The sequence below is a fragment of the Jaculus jaculus genome, chromosome 6 (assembly GCF_020740685.1).
Source record: "Jaculus jaculus isolate mJacJac1 chromosome 6, mJacJac1.mat.Y.cur, whole genome shotgun sequence".
In the NCBI taxonomy this organism is placed as follows: Eukaryota; Metazoa; Chordata; class Mammalia; order Rodentia; family Dipodidae; genus Jaculus; species Jaculus jaculus.
The window spans coordinates 115,326,114-115,350,728 of record NC_059107.1 but is presented as its reverse complement, the minus strand read 5'-3'; the positions used below and the strand labels follow the sequence as shown (position 1 = coordinate 115,350,728).

Genomic DNA, 24,615 nt, shown 5'->3' with positions numbered 1-24,615 from the left:
TTCAGTTCAAAATGTATATAGTTGGGCTGGGGAGATGGTTCAGAGGCTAAAAGTATTTGCAGCTTAAGGGTGAGGTCCTCTCAGTTCACAGACCACCAAACTGGACTCCTCAGAAGTTACCCTCCCCACCGCCCACACACACAAAAAACTGGACATGGCCACACACATTTGGAACTTGGGGCGAAGGGGGGTGGAAATGGAGACCAGAGAAAAATCACTGGGGCTTGCTGATACACTGCAGCTTTGGGCTAAGAAAGAGACCTTATCACAAGGAAAAAAATCCATGAATGAGTGAGAAGACAAAACCTGACTTTCTCCTCTGGTCTCTACACATACATATGTGGGATTTGTGCATCATATCACACGCATGTGCATACTCCACATAACACACACACTAAGAACACTGGCTTAAATCTTTGACTTTAATTTCATTTTAAAGTAGTTCCTAAACTTAAAAAAATTATTTATTTTACTATTTTGAAAAGGGGGGTGGCTGGGTGTGGTGGCACAAGCCTTTAATCCCAGCACTCAGGAGGCAGAGGTAGAGGTAGAGGTAGAGGTAGGCCACCCTGAGAATACAGAATGAATTCCAGGTCAACCTGGGCTAGAACAAAACCCTACCTCGAAAATCAAAAGGGTGGGGAGGGGCAGACAGAATGACAGAGAAAATGGGCACACCACAGCTTCCAACCACTGCAAACGAATTCCAGACACATGCGCCACCATGTATATCTGGCTTACATGGGTCCTGAGGAATTAACATGGGTCCTTGGGCTTTGCAGGAAAGTGCCTTAACTGCTAAGCCATCTCACTAGCCCATAAACTTTGTTTTATTGTTTGGGCAGGGGTGTGTGGGGGGGATTGGCACACCAGTCCTCTAGCCACTGCAATCTAACTCCAGGTGCATATGCCACCTTGTGAACATGTTACCTGTGTGTCTGGTTTACATGGGATCTGGGTTGTCAAATCTGGGTTCTTAGGCTTCACAAGCAAATGCCTTAACTCCCTAAGCCATCTCTCCAGCCCCTAATTTTTTTTTTTTTTTTTTTTGGTCGAGGAAGGGTTTCACTCTAGACCAGGCTGACCTGGAATTCACTCTGTAATCCAAGGGTGGCCTTGAACTCATGGTGACCCTCCTATCTTGGCCTCCCAAGTGCTGGAATTAAAGGTGTGTGCCACCATGCCCAGCTCTAAACTTAAAAACAACAACAAAAAAAAACCCCGAAATATTTTGGTGAAAAACTCAAAAAAGTTGAATTGTGCAGGACTGGGAAACCTGAAGCTTCACTAATTCTTCAGGAATTCCTTGAGATACAAAGCTTGAATTCCTAGAAAATTAACCCCAAAACCTACCTACCCTAAAATAATAAGATGCCATAAACCTTTCTAATATCACTTTAAAAAAAGAATTACTTATGTTTTCAAAAGACCAAAAACATAATGATGCTTACCAACTATACATAAACAGATTTCATTTCCCAACATTTTCCGTAATTCCTTGACCCAGTTTTTAACCTGTGTATACAAAACAGCAATTATTAAAACAAATCCTGCAAATTATCCATACTATATTAAAAACTCAACATTGTCAAAATACCTCAGAATTATCTAACAGTGCATGTATTTAGTCATTGCCAGTAATGAGTCACAGAAGGACCATTTGTCAGTAGGTTATTTTGAAACCACATAAAGACAAACAATGAAAAGATAGATTACTTTCTATGCTTATTTATTGGTATATGCAGAGGCATGTCTACTTATAAGTTTTTCAATATATTTTAATACATCCAAGAAAAGCTACTTACCTGAACAAAAGCCTATTGAGCACAGTCTCCAATATTAGATGTTTATAACAGTCACTTTGGACTTAGAAAACATGAGCATAATCCTTTTCATTGGACATGTTTATTATTATTAATAAACCATATATCCATATCCAATGTGGCAAATCTGATGATTTTTATACACAAACCAAATCTCTTTTCTTTTTGCTGTTTTGAGGTAAGGTTTCACTCTAGCCCAGGCTGAAATGGAATTCACTATGTAGTCTCAGGTTGGCCTTAAATGCACAATTCTCCTACCTCTGCCTCCTGAGAGCTAGGATTAAAGGTGTGTGCCACCACACCCAGCCCAAATCTCTTTTTCAATTTATACATTTTAAGTTTATTTTTGGACATTTTTATACACTCATATATTTTGAACATTATCCTTTCTCATTATCTTTTTTTTAAATATTTTTTATTTTTATTTATTTATTTATTTGAGAGTGACAGGCACAGGGAGAAAGACAGATAGAGGGAGAGAGAGAGAATGGGCACGCCAGGGCTTCCAGCCTCTGCAAACGAACTCCAGACATGTGTGCCCCCTTGTGTATCTGGCTAACGTGGGACCTGGGGAACCGAGCCTCGAACCAGGGTCCTTAGGCTTCACAGGCAAGCGCTTAACCGCTAAGCCATCTCTCCAGCCCTCTCATTATCTTCTTATGCTCCCTTCCTTGTCTCTTTTCCTCTGAACCTCTTTCTTTTACCAATAGCATAGTCTTTACCCTAATTTGTTCCTAAAACATGAACTTCTATATCATAAACCTGAAGAGGAAAAAAAAAACAAACAAACACATGGGCAACAAAAAAAATGTACACAGCAAAATAAATTCTCATTTAGTGTATGACAAGGCTTTTTAAACTTTGCACTACTGATATTTTAGCTGAGATAATTCTCTGCTATGGGAGTTGGTCCTGTGTTATATGTAATAGTTTACTGGCATCCTTGGCCTCCATCCACTAGATGCCAGCATCACTCTCCCATGGTGACAACCAAAATTATATCCAAACATCTGGTCCAGGACAATTCCTATACAGAAAACTCTGGCAACAGAAAAATCGCTGGTACAGTTAACAATTTGGTTTCACACTAAAGATGAAGCACAGCAGTTGGAAATAAACTTGAATTTAAGAATATTAATTCTTTTTTGAGGTAGGATGTTGTTCTAGCCCAGGCTGACTCAGAATTCACTATGAAGCCTCAGGATGGCCACAAACTCACAGCAATCCTATACCTCTTGAGTGCTGGAATTAAAGACGTGTGCCACCACACCTGGTGCGTATTATTTTTTAAATTCATGCTTTTAAATACTATAGTGTAATAAAGTAACAGGACTACAATACAACAGCAGAATAAAAAACTAGGACATTTACTTCCACTTGCTATATAATCCAATTAAATGTATGCTATCAAGTCTCAGAGTGTGTATACCTTCCTTGACAATTGCATACATATTTGCAAGTTATAAAACTTTCATTAGTGTGTGGTAAGCACTTACTGTGCATTTGGTCCTATAAAACAAATAGAAGATTTTCACACTGCTGCTCACTGCAAAAATGCAGAGGAACTATTTTTACTACAACCAAAATTTTATAAAAACAAAGAGAGCTATTAATATCATCTTATCTTTTTGTTTCATATGTATAGTTTTCAAAGTATATATTTCAACTGACTTCACATAAGAAACAAATGATAGACTGGTATTAAATACACAATGATTACCTCCAAAGAAGCATATTTTAAGCTATTCCATATATATATATGGGAAGCTACTAACCTCATGAAACTTTTAAAGAAATTTCTTATTCAGCTCCAATAAGATCCTCTTTCTAAGCGCCCTAATCTTTATCACCATGGTAGTTGTTTGTTTTTCGAGGTAGGGTCTCCTCTAGCTCAGGCTAACCTGGAATTAGTCTCAGGGTGGCCTCGAACACTGATTCTCCTACCTCGGTCTCCTGAGTGCTGGGATTAAAAGTGTGTGCCACCATGCCCACCTTATCACCATGTATAATGAGACGAGTTAAAGTTAGCCAAGTATTCTCTCCCTTCTTAAATTCTAACCCTCTAAATTTTGGCTGGCCTTATACCTTGCTTTGACCAAGAAAATATGGCAGAAACAGAGTTGTGCCAGCCACAAACTTAAGCCTTCAGAAAGGCCATCAGTTTCCACTTTTACAGAAATCTAAGTGTCATATAAAAAGTTCAGGCTAGCATACAAAAAGAGACAAGAGCAAAGTACCAGGCAGAATGAAAGGGCAATTGGAGAAGAATTGGACCTTTTTGGACACTTCAGTCCCTGCCAAATTTCCAGTAACTGTAAGTGATGCCACTGCCGTGACAAAGAGCAGAGAGCACTTGCACCGTCAATCCACAAAATCATGAGTAATAATAAATCACTATGTTAAGCCAGCAAGTTATAGGAATTTTGTTATGGAACAGTAAGTAACTGGCCACTTTTCAACCTAAAAGATTCAACTTTTTCTTAATCAGTAAGAAATATAAGCCACTGCATTTTATGCAAAAAACCAGGAAGTGATAACAATAGCATCAAACAGCAGCCCCAAAATAACCTTCAAAAATCATTAAATCAGCCTGGCATGATGGCTCACACCTGTAATTCCAACACTTAGGGGCTGAGGTAAGATAATTGCAGTGAGTTCAAGGGCAGCCTATGCCAGAGTAAGTTCCAGGTCTGCCTGAGCTAGAATGAGATCCTGCCTCAAAAAAAAAAAAAAAAAAAAAAGTCATTAAATCAGCAAGCTATTTGTTTAGATTTTGTACTGCTTGAGCTACTTTCCTACATAGTTAATAATCCAAAAACTAACTGAAAACAAAACAAAAAACCCAGCAATTTCAGTAAGAACAAACCTATAACTCAAGGCAAGAAAAGCTTCTGACTTGGCAAATAAAACTTCTGTTAAACATTGTTGATAAAATTATTCCGTAAGAGGAGGAAAGGTCAAATAAGAAACCCAACCTGATTATGAGGAGAACGCAGAGGTTAAGTGCAATCCTACATTTGTGGTTAAGTTTGAAAATAAATTTTTTGTTAGTTTTTTTTGTTTTTCAAGATAGGGTATCACTCTAGCCCAAGCGGACCTGGAACTCACTCTGTAGTCCCAGGCTGGCCTTGAATTCAAGTTGATCCTCCTACCTCTGCCTGCCAAGTGCTGGGACTAGAGGCATGCACCACCATGCCAGGCTGTTTTGTTTTTGTTTAAAAAAAAAAGGAGGGAGGGAGGGAGGGAGGGAACAAGGAAGGAAGGAAGGAAGAGAGAAGGAGGAGGAGGGCTGGAGGGATGGATTAGCAGTTAAGGCGTTTGCCTACAAAGCCAAAGGACCCAGGTTTGATTCTCCAGGACCCACATTAGCCAGATGCACAAGGGGGTGTGCGCATCTGGAGTTTGTTTACAGTGGCTGGAGGCTCTGGTGGGTCCATTCTCTCTCTCCCTCCCTCTTTCTCTGTCAAATAAATAGATAAAATTAAAATATTAAAAAAGAAGAAAATGTAAATAATACCCTTCTAAAAGGTATACCCTCTAAGATATTTACTAAAAAGAAAGAATTCAAACTTGAATTTGTTCTTCCTTTCTTCTCTTCACCAGGAGCCCATGTAGTCATACCAATTTTAGCTAGTTGGTATGTATGGAATCCAAAAATTGTTATTTAAGACAGTGAAACACACGCACAAAAGGAGAAACAAAGTCCCAATGTTTTTCTGAAGCTTTCCCTTTTTAAATTTGAGAAAGTCATATAATAAACCATTAATTACCCTAACATTAATTAATATGAAGCCACCATTTATGCTCAAACTGTATGATGTTTCACTAAGCTTAAAAAAATATATTAGTGAATAAAAAAACTTTTGAGATCTAAAGAAAAAAATAATCAATGTTGTCCTTATAAATAAGTCATCAACCCAAAATGTAGACAGAATAGAATACCTTCTGAAAAGAATCTTCATCTGTTATGTCATAAACTAAAATAGCTCCATTTGAATCTCTGTAATAAATGGGTCCCAATGCATGGAATCTCTCTTGACCTGCTGTGTCCTAAAGAAAGCAACAAATGGTTACAAGAGCCAAAGGAAAAAAACATGAGTGCTATTATAACTGCAAAAACTTTTTTTTTTTTTTGTTTTTCAAGGTAAGATCTCATTGTAGCCTAGGCTGACCTGGAACTCACTCTGTAGTCCCAACCTGGCCTTGATCTCACAGTCATCCTTCCTCCTACCTCTGCCTCCCCAGTGCTGGGATTAAAAGAGAGCACCACCACACCCAGCTTACAGCAAACTTTTGACTAACTGAATAGCAGGACATAAAAAATCATAGATAATTGCAAATCAGTATTAAAAGAAACAAGGTAAGTTATAAGAATACAAAGTGTTTTAAATTCCATTATGAGGAACAGGTAATGTGCTATTATTATACAAAGACTACTTTCTCCCAATGCCCTTCCTCCTCCTCAGCCATCTCCAACCACTACTAAACCTGACTGAGCTGCCACAGGGTCAAAATGGCCGGCGACAGTCCCAGCCCTCAGCTGAATGAGACAGACAGAAGAGAGCACAGAGATCCCAGTGCACTGTCCTTGCCCAGCTCTCTACCATGCCAGCACTCTGCAGTAGATGACCACTCTGTGCATAAAAGGTCATAATGATAATATTAAAACATGGAATTTTATTCCAAGTATAATTCTCAACCAGATTTTAGAAATTATTTAATCTAAAAATAGTTTTGATTAACCAATTTTTTAAAACAAATTTTGAAATTTTCTGGGTGTGGTGGTGCAAGCCTTTAATCCCAGCATTAAGGAGGCCAAGGTAGAGGATCACTGTGAGTTGTAGGCCAACCTGAAACTAATTCCAGGTCAGCCTGGGCTAGAGCAAGACCCTACCTTGAAAAACCAAAAAAATAAAAATCTGAAATCCAAATTCCTATTCCTTAAACCAATCAGTTATTAGAATCCTTCTGAAAAGATTAACTTACCCATATGGCAAGATTTACTCTTTTCCCACCAATATTTAACTTCTTTGTTAAGAAAGATGCCTGTAAAAAAAGAAATATATATTAAACCATGTTTCATATAAAATATTATTCTTCATTCTAAATACAGATAAATGAATTATTTCTTAGATTATCGGAGAGAAAAAAGTAATTATTGAATTTTTAATTCATAACCACATTATTTTCATTAATGACAGAACATTATACTACCATCTTGGAATGTTCTGAACATATGATTAAAAATATAAGATGGGCTGCAGAGATGGCTTAACCATTAAGACATGTGCCTGCAAAGCCAAAGGATCCTGGTTCAATTCTCTAGGACCCATGTAAGCCAGATGCATGCACCACCTTGTGCATGCATCTGGAGTTTGCAGTGGCTGGAGGCCCTGGCGTGCCCATGCTCTCCCCCATCTCTGTGCCTCTTTCTCTCTCTCAAATAAATAAATAAAACATATTTAAAATATATATATGAGACATGCTGAGATGTGGTTCAGTGCTGGATTCTAAAGATATTCAGCTTTGTTTATAATGGCTCTGCATCTATATAATTCAATTCTCTAACATATAGTCAATAACTATCCTAAGTACTAGCATCCTGGAAATTAAAGGACAAGGTTCTAGCCTTCAAGGGGCACTGATATTGTGTATTGGAGATTTAAACGCAACGCGAAAACAACTCTGCAAAGAGAAAACAACTCCACGAGGCAATGGCCAAGCACACTATAAAGCAATTGCCCAAAAAGGAAGTTAAATGTTTTCTATCCTGGATGGCTTAAAAAAGGCTTCAGACCTAACAACTGGGATTTGATTGCCCATTACCCAGGAAAGCATATGCACAAGGTGGTACATGCATCTGGAGTTCTTTTGCAGCTTTTAGAGGCCCTCATATTACTCATTCTCATTTGCCCTCCTTCTCCACCTCCTTGCAAATAAATACAAAAATTCAAAAAGGAAAAAGAAAAAGCTTTCAGAAGCAAAGCAATACATGATTGTTCCTTTAGGCTTCATTGAGGTTTTTCCTAAGAATACATGAAGCTTCTAATTCCTGACATGACACCAGGGGAACTCCAATTTGGTATGGTTACTCAGAGTTGGATTATGTAGATAAATAAAGGCTAAATCAAAAGATTCTAAGATTCCACATTTGGAAGTACGGACTTTACCTTGTTGGTCTTAAAACCTGTGCCAAAACTAGACATGTAATCCTAACATATGCGTGTCACACACACATCAGATATATTGGAAAATGACACATGCTGCTTTGTAAACATTAACAATACAAATGAATACATTAAGATTCTGCCAAAAGGAAAGCTGGCTAGTTGCATTTATATAAGCATTCCCTCAACTCTTGCTTTCTCTTTCTCCAAGTTTCTTCTATATAGCGTTCCCAAACCCATCCCAAGAAGTAACACTGGGTACAAGGGAAAAATCACTGGAGGGTTTTTCAATAAGGAAACCCTCTTTTTTTTTTTTGTTTAGATAGTGTCCCACTCTAGCCCAGGCTGATCTGGAATTCACTATGGAGTCTCAGGGTGGCCTCGAACTGAGGAAGATCCTCCTACCTCTGCCTCCCAAGTGCTGGGATTAAAGGTGTGCGTCATCATACCTGGCTGAAACGCTCTTTAATACATCTTCAATAGAGTGACTCTGGGATCAGAGATTGGAATAGCAAGGACAAGACTAAACCTGGAAAACAAAACTCTCCTACAAGGCTCAAATAGAAAACAAATAGCAAGACCATGAAGACAAGAGTACAAAATCCATAATTAAGGAGTGGTATATAGTGGCACATTCCTATAATCTCAGCTCTTGGGAGGCTGAACACAAATCAAGGTAAGTCTGGGTTACACAGTGGGATCTTTCTCAAGCAAAACAAGTTGTTGAGGTACTGTCCCCAGAATCCAGAAATGACAAGCTTAAAAAGAAATTAGAGAGCTATATATTAGGATGGTGAATTATCACTGAAGGAGAAGAAACCTGAATCCTTTTCTGTGGTATATCAAGAAAAATTAGAACTAAAACCACTGAATTCAGTGCTCAATCCACAGATTGGAATAAATGACAAATTTAGGATAAGCCTAGGAATAAGCTGCCTTCTAGGCCCAAGATAAACTTACTCCACATATTCTATTAGATGAAATGGCTTATATAGAAAAAGATTTAAAAAAATGAATTGAGGACTAGAGAGATGGCTTAGTGGTTAAGGTGCTTGTCTGCAAAACCTAAAGACGCAGCTTCAATTCCCAAGTACCCATGTAAAGGCAGATGCAATGGTGCATGCATCTGGAGTTCATTTGCAGTAGCTGGAGGCCCTGGTGTACCCATATTTTATCTGTGTCTGTTTACTCTCTCTCTCTGCTTGCAAATAAATAAAACATTAAAAAACATTTTAAAAAATAAGCTGAACTGGGTGTGGTGGAGCACGCCTTTTAATCCCAGCACTTGGGAGGCAGAGGTAGGAGGAATGCCGTGAGTTTGAGGCCACCCTGAGACTCCATAGTGAATTCCAGGTCAGCCTGGGCTAGAGTGAGACCCTACCTCGAAAAACAAAACAAAATAATAATAATAATAATAAATAAAAAATAAAAATAAGCTGAAAGGGTAGAGAGAAAAACACAACGTGGGCCAGGCATGGTGGCTTACACCTTTAATCCCAGCACCTTAGAGGCAGAAATAGGAGGAGCGCCATGAAGTTTGAGGCCATGTGATAGTACACAGTGAATTCCATGACATCCTGGGCTAGAGCAAGATCTTACCTCAAAAAACAAACAAACTAAAACCACACACTTTGGAAAATGAAGCCCATGTATTTGTCATGACATGTAAATACAGGGTTCCCCCCCCACACTCCTTAGTGTGTGAACTTATTTGAATCTCAGTCTTGCTACTTACTAGCTATACAATTAACTTGAAGTCAAGTATTTTCATCATGGTTTTAATATCAATACCATATAAAAGAAACCTAAATCCTATTTTAAGTCCTATTCAAATATTTAAAAACAGTTAAAATTAATGACTCTTTTTCAAAGTAATCTTTCCTCCAAAATTGAATTTCTATTCCAACTTTGATTATTTTTTTTTTAAATTTTATTTTCAAGCAGAGAGAGAGAGAGAGAGAGGAGAGAGAAAGAGAATGGATACACCTGGGCCTCTAGCCACTGCCAACTCTAGATGCATGTGCCACTTTGTGCATCTGGCTTTTATGTGGGTACTGGGAATCGAATCCAGGTCGTTCAGCTTTGCAGGCGAGTACCTTAACCTCTGAGCCATCTCTCCAGCTTTCAGTTTCTGTTTTTGTTTTTTTTAATTTAATTATTAGCAGGGGAGGTGTAAGTACTGGTACACCAGGACCTCTTGCCAGCACAAATAAACTCCAGACACATGTGCCACTTTGCTCATCTAAACTCAGGCCAATAGACTTTGTAAACAAGTGCCTTTAACCTCTGGGCCATCATCCCAGTCCCCCAACTTTTTTTTCTTTTCTTTTGGTTTTTCAAGGTAGGGTCCCAAATGCAGGCATTAAAGGCGTGTGTCACCATGCCCTGCTTCACCTTCAATATTTTAATGACATGGGCGGTCACTATTATTATTTACTAATTTTTATTTTCTGTGGCTGTTTTTAAAAACAAAACAGGGTCAATGTTTAACAGGTTGGCATTTATTTCCCAAGCTAAACTGATCCTCCTGCCTCAGCCTCCTGAGTAGCTGGGACTCCAGACTTACACAACTGTTTGTGTCACTAAAGATAGAACCTTAGAAATACCTTCTTCCTTCCCACCAGCCTATACTTCCCCAAACCTCCCTTCATGGTTCCTCTGGGGTCTCATAACTTGCAATAATGTCAATACCACCTTTGGGCTCACCTCATAACCTTGCTCTGCATGCCAAATTGTCTTCCTAGGACCTCCCTATAATATTCATCTATTTCACATGGAATTTCTCTATCCTAAACACGTTTAGAGAACTTAATGTTGTAATATATAGCATGTACTACCTTGTACTATAAGTTATGGGTATAAGCACTGTCTTAGCTTAGCTATGCTTTTTTTTTGGGGGGGGGGGAGGTCGAGGTAGGGTTTGGCTCTTGCCCAGGCTGACCTGCAATTCACTCGGTAGCCTCAAGGTAGCCTTGAACTCATGGCTATCCTCCTACTTCTGCCTCCCAAGTGCTAGGATTAAAGGTGTACACCACCATGACCAGCTTGTACATATTTTCATGTAATTGTTTTACTCAGTATTAGGATGAAATGGGCAGTATTCTAAATCTTTGAAATATTAACTCATTTAGTTTTCTTACAATCATGTCAGAAATAACGATCAAAATATTATAGGTGTGTTGGGGCTGGAGAGATGGTTCAGCAGTTAAGGCACTTACCTGCAAAACCTAAGGACAGGATATTCCCCAGGACCCACATAAGCCAGATGCACAAAGTAGCACATACATCTGGAGTTTGTATGCAGTGGCTGGAAACTCTGGTGTGCCCATTCTGTTTTGCTCTCTCTTTCAGTGCTTATAAATAGATAAAAATAGGGCTGGAGAGATGGCTTAGCGGTTAAGTGCTTGCCTGTGAAGCCTAAGGACCCCGGTTCGAGGCTCGGTTCCCCAGGTCCCACGTTAGCCAGATACACAAGGGGGCGCATGCGTCTGGAGTTCGTTTGCAGAGGCTGGAAGCCCTGGTGCGCCCATTCTCTCTCTCCCTCTATCTGTCTTTCTCTCTGTCGCTCTCAAATAAATAAATAAATAATTTAAAATAAATAAATAAATAAAAATATTTTAACAGCTGGAGAAATGGCTTAGTGGTTAAGGCACTTGCCTGTGAAGCCTAAGGACCCAGGTTCGATTCCCCAGCACCCATGTAAGCCAGATGCACAAGGTGGCACATGCATCTGGAGTTTGCAGTGGCTAGATGCCCTGGTATGCCAATTCTGTCTCCCTCTTTCTCTCTCTCTCAAATAAATAAAAATAAAATATATTTTTAAAAATATTATAGGTATGGAAGCATATTCAGGGACGGTATCTTTCCCAAGGTAAGTGACAGGCTAGAAACCCAGCCCATCAGGTTCCAGACACAACTTGGAACCACTAGGCTTTGCTAGGACTTAGCTGACATCTGAACTAATTGACGCAGATGCGGGAAGTCACAAGGCCCTGCTCAACAACATGCAAGTACTCTTCTTGTAGATAAACACAACTACAAATGTGCCCAGGTAAATCAACGGAGGTACAACACAACTTATATAAGAGATGTACTCCTAAAGATCCCTTATAATCCAAACTATTTTAACTCAAACATGAGATGCATTTGTTAAAGTGTATTATCAAAGGTTTCCTACTAATCATTTTTCCTTCATCATAATATTTTTTTTTGAGATAGGGTCTCACTCTAATCCAGGCTGACATGGAAAGCACTCTGTAGTCTCAGGCATTGAACTCATGGCACTTCTCACCTCTGCCTCCTGAGTGCTGGGATTAAAAGAGTATGCCACCATACCAAGCTTAATAAGAAATTTATGACTCACTTTGTGGGGAAATTTCCTCTATGGGCTGGAGAGATGGCTTACAGGATAAAGTGCTTGCCATACAAGCGTGGGTACCTGAGTCAGACCACTACAACCCATATAGAAGATTGAAGCTAGGACACATAGCTATAACCCATACCTCCAGAAAGAGAGAGCTAGAGACCAGTGAACGTACTGGAACATTTGCAGGCCAGTTAGCCTAGCAAATGGAGCAGTAAACAAGAGACAATGCCTCAAATGAAATACATGAACAAACTGGTACCCCAAAGTGGTCTTTTGACCCCCACATGCATGCCATGATGCATGCACATACACAAACAAAAATTTTAATTCTTTCTGTAATGTAAATCACATTTTATATAGCCTAGTTTTTAATATGTACTTTCTTCAAGGGCAAACAACATTTTTAATAAAAATAATTTGATATTAAAACTAAAAGGTTTAATGTTTCACCCAAATAGCATCAACTGAAATTTGTCTCTTTTTTTTTTCCAAGGTAGGGTCTCCCTCTAGCCCAGGCTGACTTGGAATTCCTAAGAGTGGCCTTGAACTCACAGTGATCCTCCTACCTTGACCTCCCAAGTGCTGGGATTAAAGGTGTGTGCCACCACACCTGGCTTGGTATTTGTTTTTGTTTTTTTTTTTAATTTTTATTAGCATTTTCCATGATTATAAAAAAAAATCCCATGTTAATTCCCCCCCACACACTTTCCCCTTTGAAATTCCATTCTCCATCATATTACCTCCCTATCACAATCATTGGGTATTTGTTTTTTTAATTCACCTATATCAGATTCGATTACTAAATTCTATTTGCAGTTATACAACACTGGAGCAGTGGTTCTTTTTATTTTTTTCTTAACATTTATTCATTTATTTGAAGGAAGGGAGAGAGAGGAAGAGGCAGAGAGATAATGGGCATGCCAGGGCTTGAAGCTACTGGCAAACTCCAGATGTATGTGCCACCACGCACACCTAGCTTGCTTATGTGGGTACTGGGAAATCGAACTGGGTCCTTAGGCTTCGCAAGCCTAGCATCTTAACTACTGAGCCATCTCTCCAGCCCAGAGCAGTGGTTCTTAATTCTGTTACAGGACGAAGAAGGGGAAAGGGGGAAATGATCCTGGGTTTAAGAATCTAAAGACAGTTATAAATACTCCCCCAAAATTTGCTCCTCTGCACATACTGAACAATTTCTACATTTCTAAGGTAATTATAAATGGCTGGTACCTCCTCAGTGAATCACCAGGCTACCACCACTACCACTAACCTTCACAGAAAGGGGGTAGGGTAGTAGGTCATTAAGCAATAGCAATTCGAAAGTTTCCAAGACATAAGTAAGGGTAGGGGGTACACACTATGTAGCAAACTCTGGGATTTGCCATTTATGCAACAACTGGTGAAGGAGGAAAGTAATGCTGTTTTATGGTTGTAAATCTGAGGTTTACAGAAATACAGTGATTCAGCCAAGGTCAGTCAGATGCTTCAGTGTATGGAAACCTGTTTGATTCCACAAAGCTTTTCCATTGTACAACACCGTCTAGTCTAGAACATGCACATTTCTTAATCTGACGTCGTCCATTTGGACTGTAAGTGTTCCTGGACATGAACTCACATCCCAAAATATTCTTCAGAGTAGTCACAAAGTAGCAAAGATCAAAATCCTGGCATATTCCCCCCCCCCCCATTCCTCTAAATTCTGTGTAATAGCACAGCTTCCTCTAGCCCCAATAATTTCCTCTTCCAAACTTGATGAATATTAAGCACTTAACAATCTTATTATTACCTCAGATTGTCATTTGTACCTGGTGCTTATTTACCCCACATCTTATACAAAATCAAACTGGATGACTCAAAAACAATCTACGTAACAAAAACAAGTTCCTGCTGGAGAGAAGGCTCCATGGATAAAGCACTTGCTGCCTCAGTCTGAGTACCCAGGTTTGATCCTCAGACCACATGTAAACAGCCAAGCTGATGGGCTTCTGTAATCTCAGCATGCCTGTTGCAAGATGGGAGGTAGAGACTGGAGAATTTCCCAGAAGTTTGTGGAAAGTACAGCAAAGAACAGCAAAGGGAGATTCAGAGAGAATTTTTGCCTCAAATGAAGTGGAAAGGAAGGAGAGGACTAACCTGAAAGTTCTCTGACCTCCATGCACTCACTGTAGCACGCACAGGCTCACACACACATATACACACAAAACTAAATATTAAAAATATACTTGCCATTTGTGATTTGTTCATATATATAAATGTCTTCATATAATTTGTTTAATTTTTTTTGGTCCTTTGTTAGTCAATGATTTGCTATGCTTAGTAAGTACTAACAAAGCAAAAACAACAGTAGCATATGACCAATGGGCTGAAGAGATGGCTTAGCAGTTAAAGTACCTGCCTGCAAAGCCAAAGGACCCAGGTTCAATTCCCCATGACTAGTTACTTCTGCTAGTTGTCAACACTAGCAGTCTTAAGTAATTAAACTATCTCTTACCACTTTAATATTTGCAACATGACAGAATTCCTAAAACCGCCCCTCTGTGACCAGGCAGTAAAAAACTATCAGAAAAGTAAGCTAGGTACTTGAATATTTACTATGCTTCATTTCAGAAAAAAGATAAAAATCAGTTTGATGCCAAGCAAAGACTTTTAAAAGCAAAGTAAAAAAGTCGCTTCTGGGCTGGAGAGATGGCTTAGAGGTTAAAGCACTTGCCTGCAAAGCCAAAGGATCCAGGTTTGATTCTCCAATACTCACATAAGCCAGATGCACAAGGTGACACAAACATCTGGAGTTTTGTTTGTAGTGGCTAGAAGCCCTCTATCTCTTTCTTTCTACCTGCTTCTCTCTTTCTCAAATAAATGGTCACTTCTGATAGGCAGGGAGATAGCTTAGCCAGTAAAGTGCATGAATGCCTAAGTTTGATTCCCCAGAACCCACATAAAGAATTGAGAATGTTGGGGCAGCCTTCTTGTGATCCCAGTGCTGGGAAGACAGAGAACAGCAGACCCCATGTTAAAAAATGGAAGATGGGGGCTGGAGAGATGGCTTAGTGGTTAAGGCGTTTGCTTGTGAAGCCAAAGGACTCAGGTTCGATTCCCCAGGACCCACTGTAAGACAGATGCACAAGGTGGGGCATGTGTCTGGAGTTTGTTTACAGTGGCTAAAGGTCCTGGCATGCTCATTCTCTCTCTCCATCTATCTGCCTCTTAGTCTCTCTCTGTCAAATAAATAAAATAAGCTCCCAGTGAGAACTTCTCCCAAGACACCCTGCCCCAAACCAGGTGGGCAGGGACCAACCCAAAAGTTGTCCTCTGACCTCCATTCACACACTGTGGCACACAACCACTCGTTCATTTACTCTTCCCTCCCCACTGCGTGTGTGTGCGCTGCACGCGCAGCGCACACACACACACACACACACACAATCCAAATGAAAAAAAAAATGTTGAGCATGATGGTTGGGCAAGCCTTTAATCCCAGCACTCAGGAGGCAGAGGTAGGAAGAGCTCTGTGAATCTGTTGTGAGTTTGGGGCCAGCATGGGACCACAGAGTGAATGATTTCCAGGTAAGTATGGAGTGGAGTGAGACCCTACTTCAGAACCCCCCCAAAATAAATAAATAGTAATAAATAAGTAAATAAAAATAAAATAAAAAACAACTTAGCTTAAAAAAAAGAAGTACACCACTTCTATTTGTGGGATCTTGGAAATTTAACCTAGCCTTAGTTGTCGCATTTGCCAAACTGTGTCCTGAACTTTTGACTAGCCAACCTTATTTTTTTGCTAGTCAAATGCCAGACACCTACTCTAGATTTCAGGAAGCAGCTGGGTGAAATTCCTCTTAGAACCCCAGAGAGGAACATAATCTAATTATACACATTACTTTTTACAGAGATTAGCCAAGTGATTGCAATTCCTCAAATTAGAGTGCATAATCTTCAATAAGCATCTCTAAAAGGAAAGGGCACAACTAAAGAAAAGGAAACTGACCCAAGAGTATAGATACAAAGACCACATACCAACTCCAGGAAATGCTTACAACTAAAATGGTGCAACCCTCTAAGAACAAAGCCAGGAAAGTAACTGATGTTGCCCTACCCATCTTTACCAGCCCAGAAGCACAGTATTTAACATGGAATCGGCAGAAAACATTTCTTGGATTTAATTCCTTAAAAGTCACAAGTGTTTCTTTAACACATTCCATAAAAAGAACTGCAATTCACTCCAATTCCTTGTCTCAGTCAACTTTATCAAAGACTGCAATCAATTTTTAAAAAGTATATACATGGTAGTTCACGCCTTTAATCCCAGCACTCAGAAGGCAGAGGTAGGAGGATTGTGGTGAGTTCGAGACCACCCTGAGACTGCATAGTGAATTCCACGTCAGCCTGGGCAAGAGTGAGACCCTACCACAGAAAAAAAAAAAAAGTACATAACAAAGCTTGAGGACTCTATATAAATTCAAGTGCTGAGTTAGAGAATTTATCTATAAATTTACCTTGCAACTAAAATAACCTAGGAGAATCTCCGATAAAAAGAGAGGAATACTAAATTCCAAGCTTAAATACCTCAAACAAAAAGTCAATTCCAAAGCTGGATGTGGTGGCACATGCCTTTAATCCCAACACCTGGGAGGCAGAGGTAAGAGGATCACCATGAGTTCAAGGCCACCCTAAGAATACATAGTGAATTCCAAGTCAGCCTGGGCTAGAGTGAAATTCTACCTCAAAAATAAAACAACAAAAAAGTCAACTCCACAAATGTCAATTCCAGTCCAGACTCTACAATGGATATACTTTTTTTAATTGAAAAGCAAGTTACTTTGGGGGACTGAGGAGATGGCTCAGTGGTTAAAGGCACTTGTTTGCAATGTCTGCCAGCCCAGATTTAATTCCTGTCACTCATGTAAAACCAGATGATGGGCTTTTGATTACAGCAGCAAGAGACCCTGGGACATCCATACATACATATACACAAGCAAATAAATAAATAAATAAAACTTTAAAATAATTTATTACTTTGTTTTCTTTTATCCTCCCCCCCCCCCAAGATAGGGTCTCACTCCAGCCCAGGCTGACCTAAAACCCACAGCAATCCTACTTCTGCTTCCCCTGCACTGGGATTAAAGGTGTGCAACACCATACCTGGCTTACTTTTTTAAACTTTATTTTCTTCGAGAGAGAGAGGCAGATAGAGAGAATGGGCACACTATGGCCTTCAGCCACTGCAAAGGAACTCCAGATGTATGCGCCACCTTGTGCTTCTGGATTACCTGGGTCCTGTGGAAGTGAACCTGGGTCCTTTGGCTTTCCAGGTAAGTACCTTAACTGCTAAGCCTTCTCTCCAGCTCTTACTTTTTAATTAATTAATCTGGTGGGGATTTTTTTTTTTTTTTTTGAGACAATGATGCACTATGGACCCCAGGCTAGCGCTGAACTCATGATTCTTCTACCTCAGCCTCCACAGTGCTGGGATTACAGCTGTGTACAACTATACCCACCTTTAAAAAAGTAACACCTTGGGCTGGATATGGCTTAGCAGTTAAGGCACTTGCCTGAGAAGCCTAAGGACCCAGGTTCAATTCTTCAGGTCCCATGTAAGCCAGATATGCAAGATGGCACATGTGTCTGGGGTTTGTTTGGAGTGGCCAGAGACCTGGTGCACCCATCCTTTCTCTCTCCCCCGTCTCAAATAAAAATAAATTTAAAAAAATTTTTAAAGTAAAATTTTAGCTGGGCGTGTGCCACCACACCCAGCTTCTAATCACTTTTTAAGTGTAGTATTTCCTCAGAGACAATATGAGCTCTCAAAATTACAAATCAAATTGATCCCTTTACCTTTTCTGAATTACCAACTTAAGAATTTTAACAAAGTACTATCTTATTCATTATTCACTGCACAGCAAACATTTATCAGACATGTGCAGCAGTGAACCTAAAGTTCACTGGCAGAGTTCTTTCCTACCAAACTGGTTTGAGCCCCAACGACCAACTAGTGAGTTGTGACCAACTAGGCACTATGCTAATAATATCTATGTAACTTACATAAAAGGCCTATAAATGAAACACTCCCATTTTACAGGTAAGAAGCCAGCTTACAGTACAGATCATGGAGGTTATAAACAGGAGTCACAATTCAAACTCTGATTTCTTTCCACCACATCACATGGCCTCCTGATACATTTGGGTATTACAAAAACATACTGTATTTTGTCACTGACAACTGACAATGCATCTCATAATCTACATGAGCAAGACTGATGTACTTAGGGCAAAAGTCAGGAGAATATTAATTTTGGAAGAACTTTAAAATTCACTAAAGAATTTATGTCCATTAGGTAGTAGTCCATAAAGTTAATCTTAAGCCATTTTCAGTTTCTGATATTATCACTAATATGTACAACACTCCATTAACTGTTTCTCATTCAAGGGGGAAAAGGAAAGGAAAGCTTGCATACTTTGAAAAAGTCCCATCATAATATTCTCCAAGTCCAAAGAAAAAGCCATCTCTGGCCAGGCATCCCCAGACTGTAGAGAATACCTAGCTTTGTATTCATTTGACCCTCACTGCTTTCTTCCAGGTCTTAATTTGTGATCTGATATTAACCCTAAAAACATTCTTATCAAATCTTAGGACAAAATTACAAAGTATGAGGTTGGAGAGATGGTTTAGTTGTTAAGGCATATGCCCATGAAGCCTAATGACCCAGGTTTAATTCTACAGTACCCATGTAAGCCAGATGCACAAGGGGGTGCATGAGTCTGGAGTTCATCTGCAGTGACTAGAGGCCCTGGTATGTCCATTCTCTCCCTCTCTCCATCTCTAATAGATAAATAAAAATAAATCTTTAAAAAAAAAATTACAAAGTACCCAATCCACACCTTAGTATGTACAGAGCCCAAAAGAGTTTCTGTCCAGAAGAGCCCAATCAATGGAAAATTACTAAATCACGGTTTAAATGGACATAACAGGCTTTGGCCATTGGGCAAATGAAAGCCAACTTCAACAGGTCAAGTACTTTGGAGACAAAAAAAAAAAGTTTAACTACAAAGCCACAGAAAAGAGAATGTGAAGGATTTAATGTTTTCTAGAAACAATTAAGATGAAGATATTTTTGCTGTTAATAAACCCAGTATTGCTTAATATGAGAGCTGCTCCTAAAGCTCACAGAACTAGTCCTACTCCAGTGCGAGAAAGGATTTTCAACAGGGGAAATGACCACCTATACTTCTCTGCAGGCCAAACCACACCTGGAATTCCAACCACTTCTGCAGCTCAAGGCACCCCACTGTAGGAAATGGAGAGTATCAGTAGGGTGTGGTGGTGAACACTTGTAATCCCTAGCAACCCTGGAACCTGAGACAGAAAGACTATGAGTTCCATGTTAAGAACACAAAAACAACAAAAAACGTAACCAATGAAAAGGACAACAAAGATTAGTAAATAACTAGAAGAGGTAACAAAATAGTGGAAGGATTTCACATAATGCCCCTGGAGATTCAGTTCAAGAACCGGAGCTATTTACACGAGAGCAGACAAGACTCAAGGGGATGTGACTACGATCTTCCACTATCATGAAACCAAGCTTCAGAGCTGACAGAACTGGAAATGACAGGGAAACAGATTCTAAAAACTTGTTTAAAATCAGACCTAAAGATGACATAAGACACCTCAGGGCAAAGCACTTTTCAACTTTCAGTTCAGTTCATTTCATCTTCAAGAAAGAGGGCCTGGTACATGTTAAGAAAGCACTCTACCACCCAGCTACATCCCCAGTCCATCACCATCACCAATAACCAACAAAAGACAAAGACTGAACCACAAACTATCTGGCATTACTGTCAGTCCTGCAATATTTTTTGAAATGAGAACATATGACTGTACTTTGAAGAACACAAAGTACTTTACAAAGATATGTAGTGTTGACAAGAAAAAAGTTAATGTGATCTCTTTTTTTTCTGATGCACAATCTCATTTTTGGAAATTAAAATAACACAAGGTTGGGCTTATAGGTCACAGCAATCAAACTTTTCTGAAAAAAAATAAACATTGAGAAAAATGCTGTTAACTATTACCCAAGAGAAAGGGATGAATGTGTTGTTTCCGTACACTGGCATATAAAACCCTCAGTTCTCTAATATAATACAGACACTGTTTACAAGTTATACAAAAATACAAAACCACCAATGGTTTTGATCTGGACATGCCCCACAACTCCAGCCTTTCCTGTGTGGTTTGCAGCGTCCTCTCTCACATATATATTTAAACATCTCTAGCCTGCTTACAACTTTAAGGAGGTTTTAGAAATGTATAATCAAATTGTAATTTTTAGGCTGAAGTGCTAACTTTTGTAAAACCATTAAGATTTCAATTATAAGTCTCTTTTCTTAACAAAGGAAAATGCAAAAAAAAGTTTACCAACCTCGAGAGGCAGTGTAACTTCACTGCTCAAAAACTAGTCACACCCAAGTTCAAAGATGAGCTTGGGGGCTGGAGAGATGGTTTAGCAATTTAGGCACTTTGCCTGCAAAGCCTAATGACCCAGGCATGATTCCCCAGTACCCAAGTAAGTCAGATGCACAAGGTAGCATATGGTCTGCAGTGGCTAGAGACCCTGGTGAACCCATATGCATTCTCTTGCTCTCATTTTCTGCCTCTTTCTCTCTCTTTCAAAGAGAGAAAAGAAAGAGAAAAGTTGAACTTGGGCATTACTGCACTATTAGCTTGTGTCACTGTCACCTGACATTCACTTTTTCAGATATTATGCTTTACATAGGATTAAAAACAGAGGTGTAAAAATAGAACTCGGAATCAGAACTAGGACATCTTTGTAAACTCTAGACTCAGTAGTTTAATAATAGCACCAAACGTCAAATGTCGCAATGATGAGGAGATTACACATTCCATTAAGTAGCAACCGTGTTCTTGCATACTACAGACTATCAAGAGCTAGTGTACAACTTAGGGTAGTAATAATAGTGTTTACATTGTATTGGGTGCAGAGTACTTTTCCATATTTACCCCGACAACCCTATGTGCTAGATTCTATTATTATGGCCATTTTACCAGAAGAAACTTACAGTTAAGCAATTTACTAAAGATCCCATAGCTATTTAAGTGGATGGATGTGGGATATGAACCTAGATAACTAAGCTCCAGTCACTCAACTTTAAAGCCTTTGGACAAACTGGATAAAGCTGGATTAGGATGCATTTCTCTTACAGGTAAACTTGATTACTTTCAGATGAAGGGGAAAACTACAACTCCCTGAAAAGCCTGACTTCACTCTCAATCAAGAATAAAAATTTTTATTCCATACATATGTGCCACCTTGTGCATCTGGCTTACGTGGGTCCTGGAGAATCGAACCCTGGGTCCTTAGGCTTTGCAGGCAAGTGCCTTAACCGCTCAGCCACTTCTCCAGCCCAATGATAAGATTTTAACACGTTTCCAATGTACTCTGCAACAAAGCCTTTTACAACAGGTAAGGAAATTAAGGATCAGTAGTGCCTAGGCTTCTAGTTTGGGAACCAACTGCCAGCCTTTACGTACATGGCGTTTCAACGTGGATTGACCCTCGGAGAATGAGTGACCTACAAGTCGGACCCACGTAGGCTGCAATGAAACTGCGTACCCCGCACCTGCAAGCGCTCATCTCAAACGCCAACCCCCCCCCCTTCCACCGAGAGATGGTGGTTTGGCCATTCCTGTTACCCATTTGCATAAACACTCGGGCATCAGTATGCAAAGAAGTTACAGGTCACCTAGCTTGCAACCTCAAACCCGCAGCCAAGTTCCTAATTCCCAAGAAAATGGACCGATACCTGGGGACCAGAGAGTTTAAAAAACAACATAGGACACAGGTCGGGCCCAAGGCGGAAGCTCATCAAAGGGGAAGAACTGGCCGGCACCGACAGGGGACTCCCCGACCTGCCCGCGCCGGGGAGCGCTCCGGTCGCCGCCCACAGCCCGGCTGTGCCGCGGGAGCCCGCCCGCGGTGACAGGCCCGGGTCCCGGGGGTCCGCACCTGCAGCGTGGTGATGTGCTTGTCGTTGAACTTGTTCTCGCAGTAGCGCAGCACCAGCGACGTCTTGCCCACGCAGCCTTCCCCGAGCAGCACCACCTTGAACGAGTAGGCTCGGCCCGCCGCCGCCCCGCCGCCGGCCGCAGCCATCCCGCCGCCGCCGCCGCCGCCGCCCGGCCGCCCGGCCGCCCGAGCCCGACCGCAGGCGCGCCGAGCTCCCGTCAGCCGCGGCGGCGCCCGCACAGCCCGGCCGCTCGGGCCCCTCGGCGCCCCGCCGGACCCCCGGGATCCCGCTCCACGCCCTCCGCGGGCGAGGCCTGGAAGGACCGAGAGATCTAAAAAAATAAATAAATAAATAACCCAAACGCGACCACGCAGGCTCCCACCACCACGTCAGGCTCCCGAGGCTCGGCGGAGAGCGCTGCCTCTCCTCCCTCTAATGGCGTCTCCTTCCTCCTACGTCACACCCCGCGTCACGTGGCCGCGGCCTGGCGGCCTGGCGGCGGCGCCGGGCTGGCGTGGGCCGGCCTACCGGGCCTGGGCTCCGCTGCGCCGGCCCTCGGCCGGATACCCGGATCGCGCCGCTGGCGTGATAGAAGCCTGGGGAGTCAAGGCGCCTGGCTGTGGCCGGCCCACTGCGCCCTGTGTCCTCCTTGCCCCTGGAATGTCCGCCAGGGCCTCTCACACCAAGGGGCTTTGTAAACCAAATCTGCCCCTGCGCCCTGGATTCGCCCCTCTCCCCTCCACCCTCTCTCAAGGTGATACGTCATGACAGGGCTATAGAACTTTCTACTCATCTTTCTAGTCGCAGCTTAAACCAGAAAGGCTTCCCAGACCACCTACCATCCTCCCCACTTCCTTCCATTCCCTTCTACCTACTTCTGCCTAAGGGATTTCCTAACAATGGTATTCCTTCATCATGGAATTTTTTGCCAAGTACGCCTCTCCTGCTTAGGCTTGTAGACGTGAGGGCAAAGATTGCTTAAGACTTACTTGCCTACCTGAGTGCCATGTTACACACATTTGGGAATGAACAGAAGATACCTCTGTCGAAGCAAAAGACAGCTCTCACTTCAAAGGGGACAAGATAGTTTATTCTGGAACCAAAGATGAGTGACCATGGCTGGAAAACATATTTAGGTTACCCCAATTCTTGTTCCAATAATTTAATTAAGGTTTTATAGTTACAGAAGGAAAGAGAGTCGTAAATTAAAGCACTTTGCAAATACATTGGCTGACCATCAGCTTGGGGGCGGGGAGCTTACAACGAAACAGGAAATCACCACCATAGGTTTTAGATGTTATCTGATGACTTTCTTAGCTCTTGGATTTGTGGGAGCTGGTGGTCTGCTAGTACATTCCACAAAGGATCACACCTGATCAACTGGTAGTCATGTGGATGGATGTTAGGTCAGACACAGACATGGGCAATAATGGTAATTGTAGAGCTAAAGGGAATCCAAAGTAATTTGGCTCTGACCTTGCAACATTCCATCTCTCTGTGGTCACAGAAGTTTTACCAGTTCATTCAGCCTTGCTGGAGTAGGTGTAGCAGACGCAGTGTTTTTGTGGGAACTTTAGTTCACATCGCCTAAGTCATTATGCCCTGGCTCCCCAGTGCTTCTCCCAAATTAAGAACACTTGGCTGGGTTTAAAAATGATTTTATTTTGAAAGAGACTCTTCCATTGTCCACTGTGAGTTATTCTTCATAATGGACTCACATCTACATCTCTCACCTGAAATTAATTGTTCCTGATTCAATGTATACAGCATTCATCTAAGCATTACTGATGTCAGAGAGTTCTGTGGGATTACACCTCCCACACCAGCAGGTCTCAAATCTCGGGTTCTTATCCATGTTAGTAAAATGCTGAACATGCAGACTCAAGAGAAGGATCAAATACAAGGTTCGTTTTAGAGAGAGTTAAAACAGAGGGAAATAAAAGCAGGGGAATGCCCAAGCCAAAAGAAATTGGAGGGATTGGAGAGATGGCTCAGCAATTAAGATACTTGCTTACAAAGCCTAACAGCTTCGGTTTAAGTCCCCAGTACTCACATAAAGCCAGATGTACAAAGTGGTGCATGTGTCTGGAATTCATTTGCAGTGGCAGAGGCCCTGGTGCACATAATCTATGTTTTTTTTCTTTAAGCATTCTCATTTCAGTATAGCTGAACTTGTCAACAACAGTTCAAATTATGCATATCCCAGATCATTTAATAGTGTGTCTTCTCAGAATTT

At 41.0% G+C, this 24,615-nt stretch overlaps 1 protein-coding gene across 1 annotated transcript in view; it reads right to left on the bottom strand.

Annotated features, from left to right (window-relative positions):
- Rab21 (RAB21, member RAS oncogene family) overlaps positions 1 to 22,525 on the bottom strand; it is a 38,505-nt gene extending 15,980 nt beyond the window's left edge. Inside the window, exons 1-4 of the mRNA XM_004650524.2 lie at positions 22,379 to 22,525; positions 6,810 to 6,869; positions 5,766 to 5,873; positions 1,452 to 1,515 (exon numbers count right to left, since the gene is read on the bottom strand). Coding sequence (XP_004650581.2) covers positions 1,452 to 1,515; positions 5,766 to 5,873; positions 6,810 to 6,869; positions 22,379 to 22,525 — 379 coding nt within the window. The remainder of the gene's footprint in view (positions 1 to 1,451; positions 1,516 to 5,765; positions 5,874 to 6,809; positions 6,870 to 22,378) is intronic.
- Between the last annotated feature and the right edge of the window lie 2,090 nt (positions 22,526 to 24,615).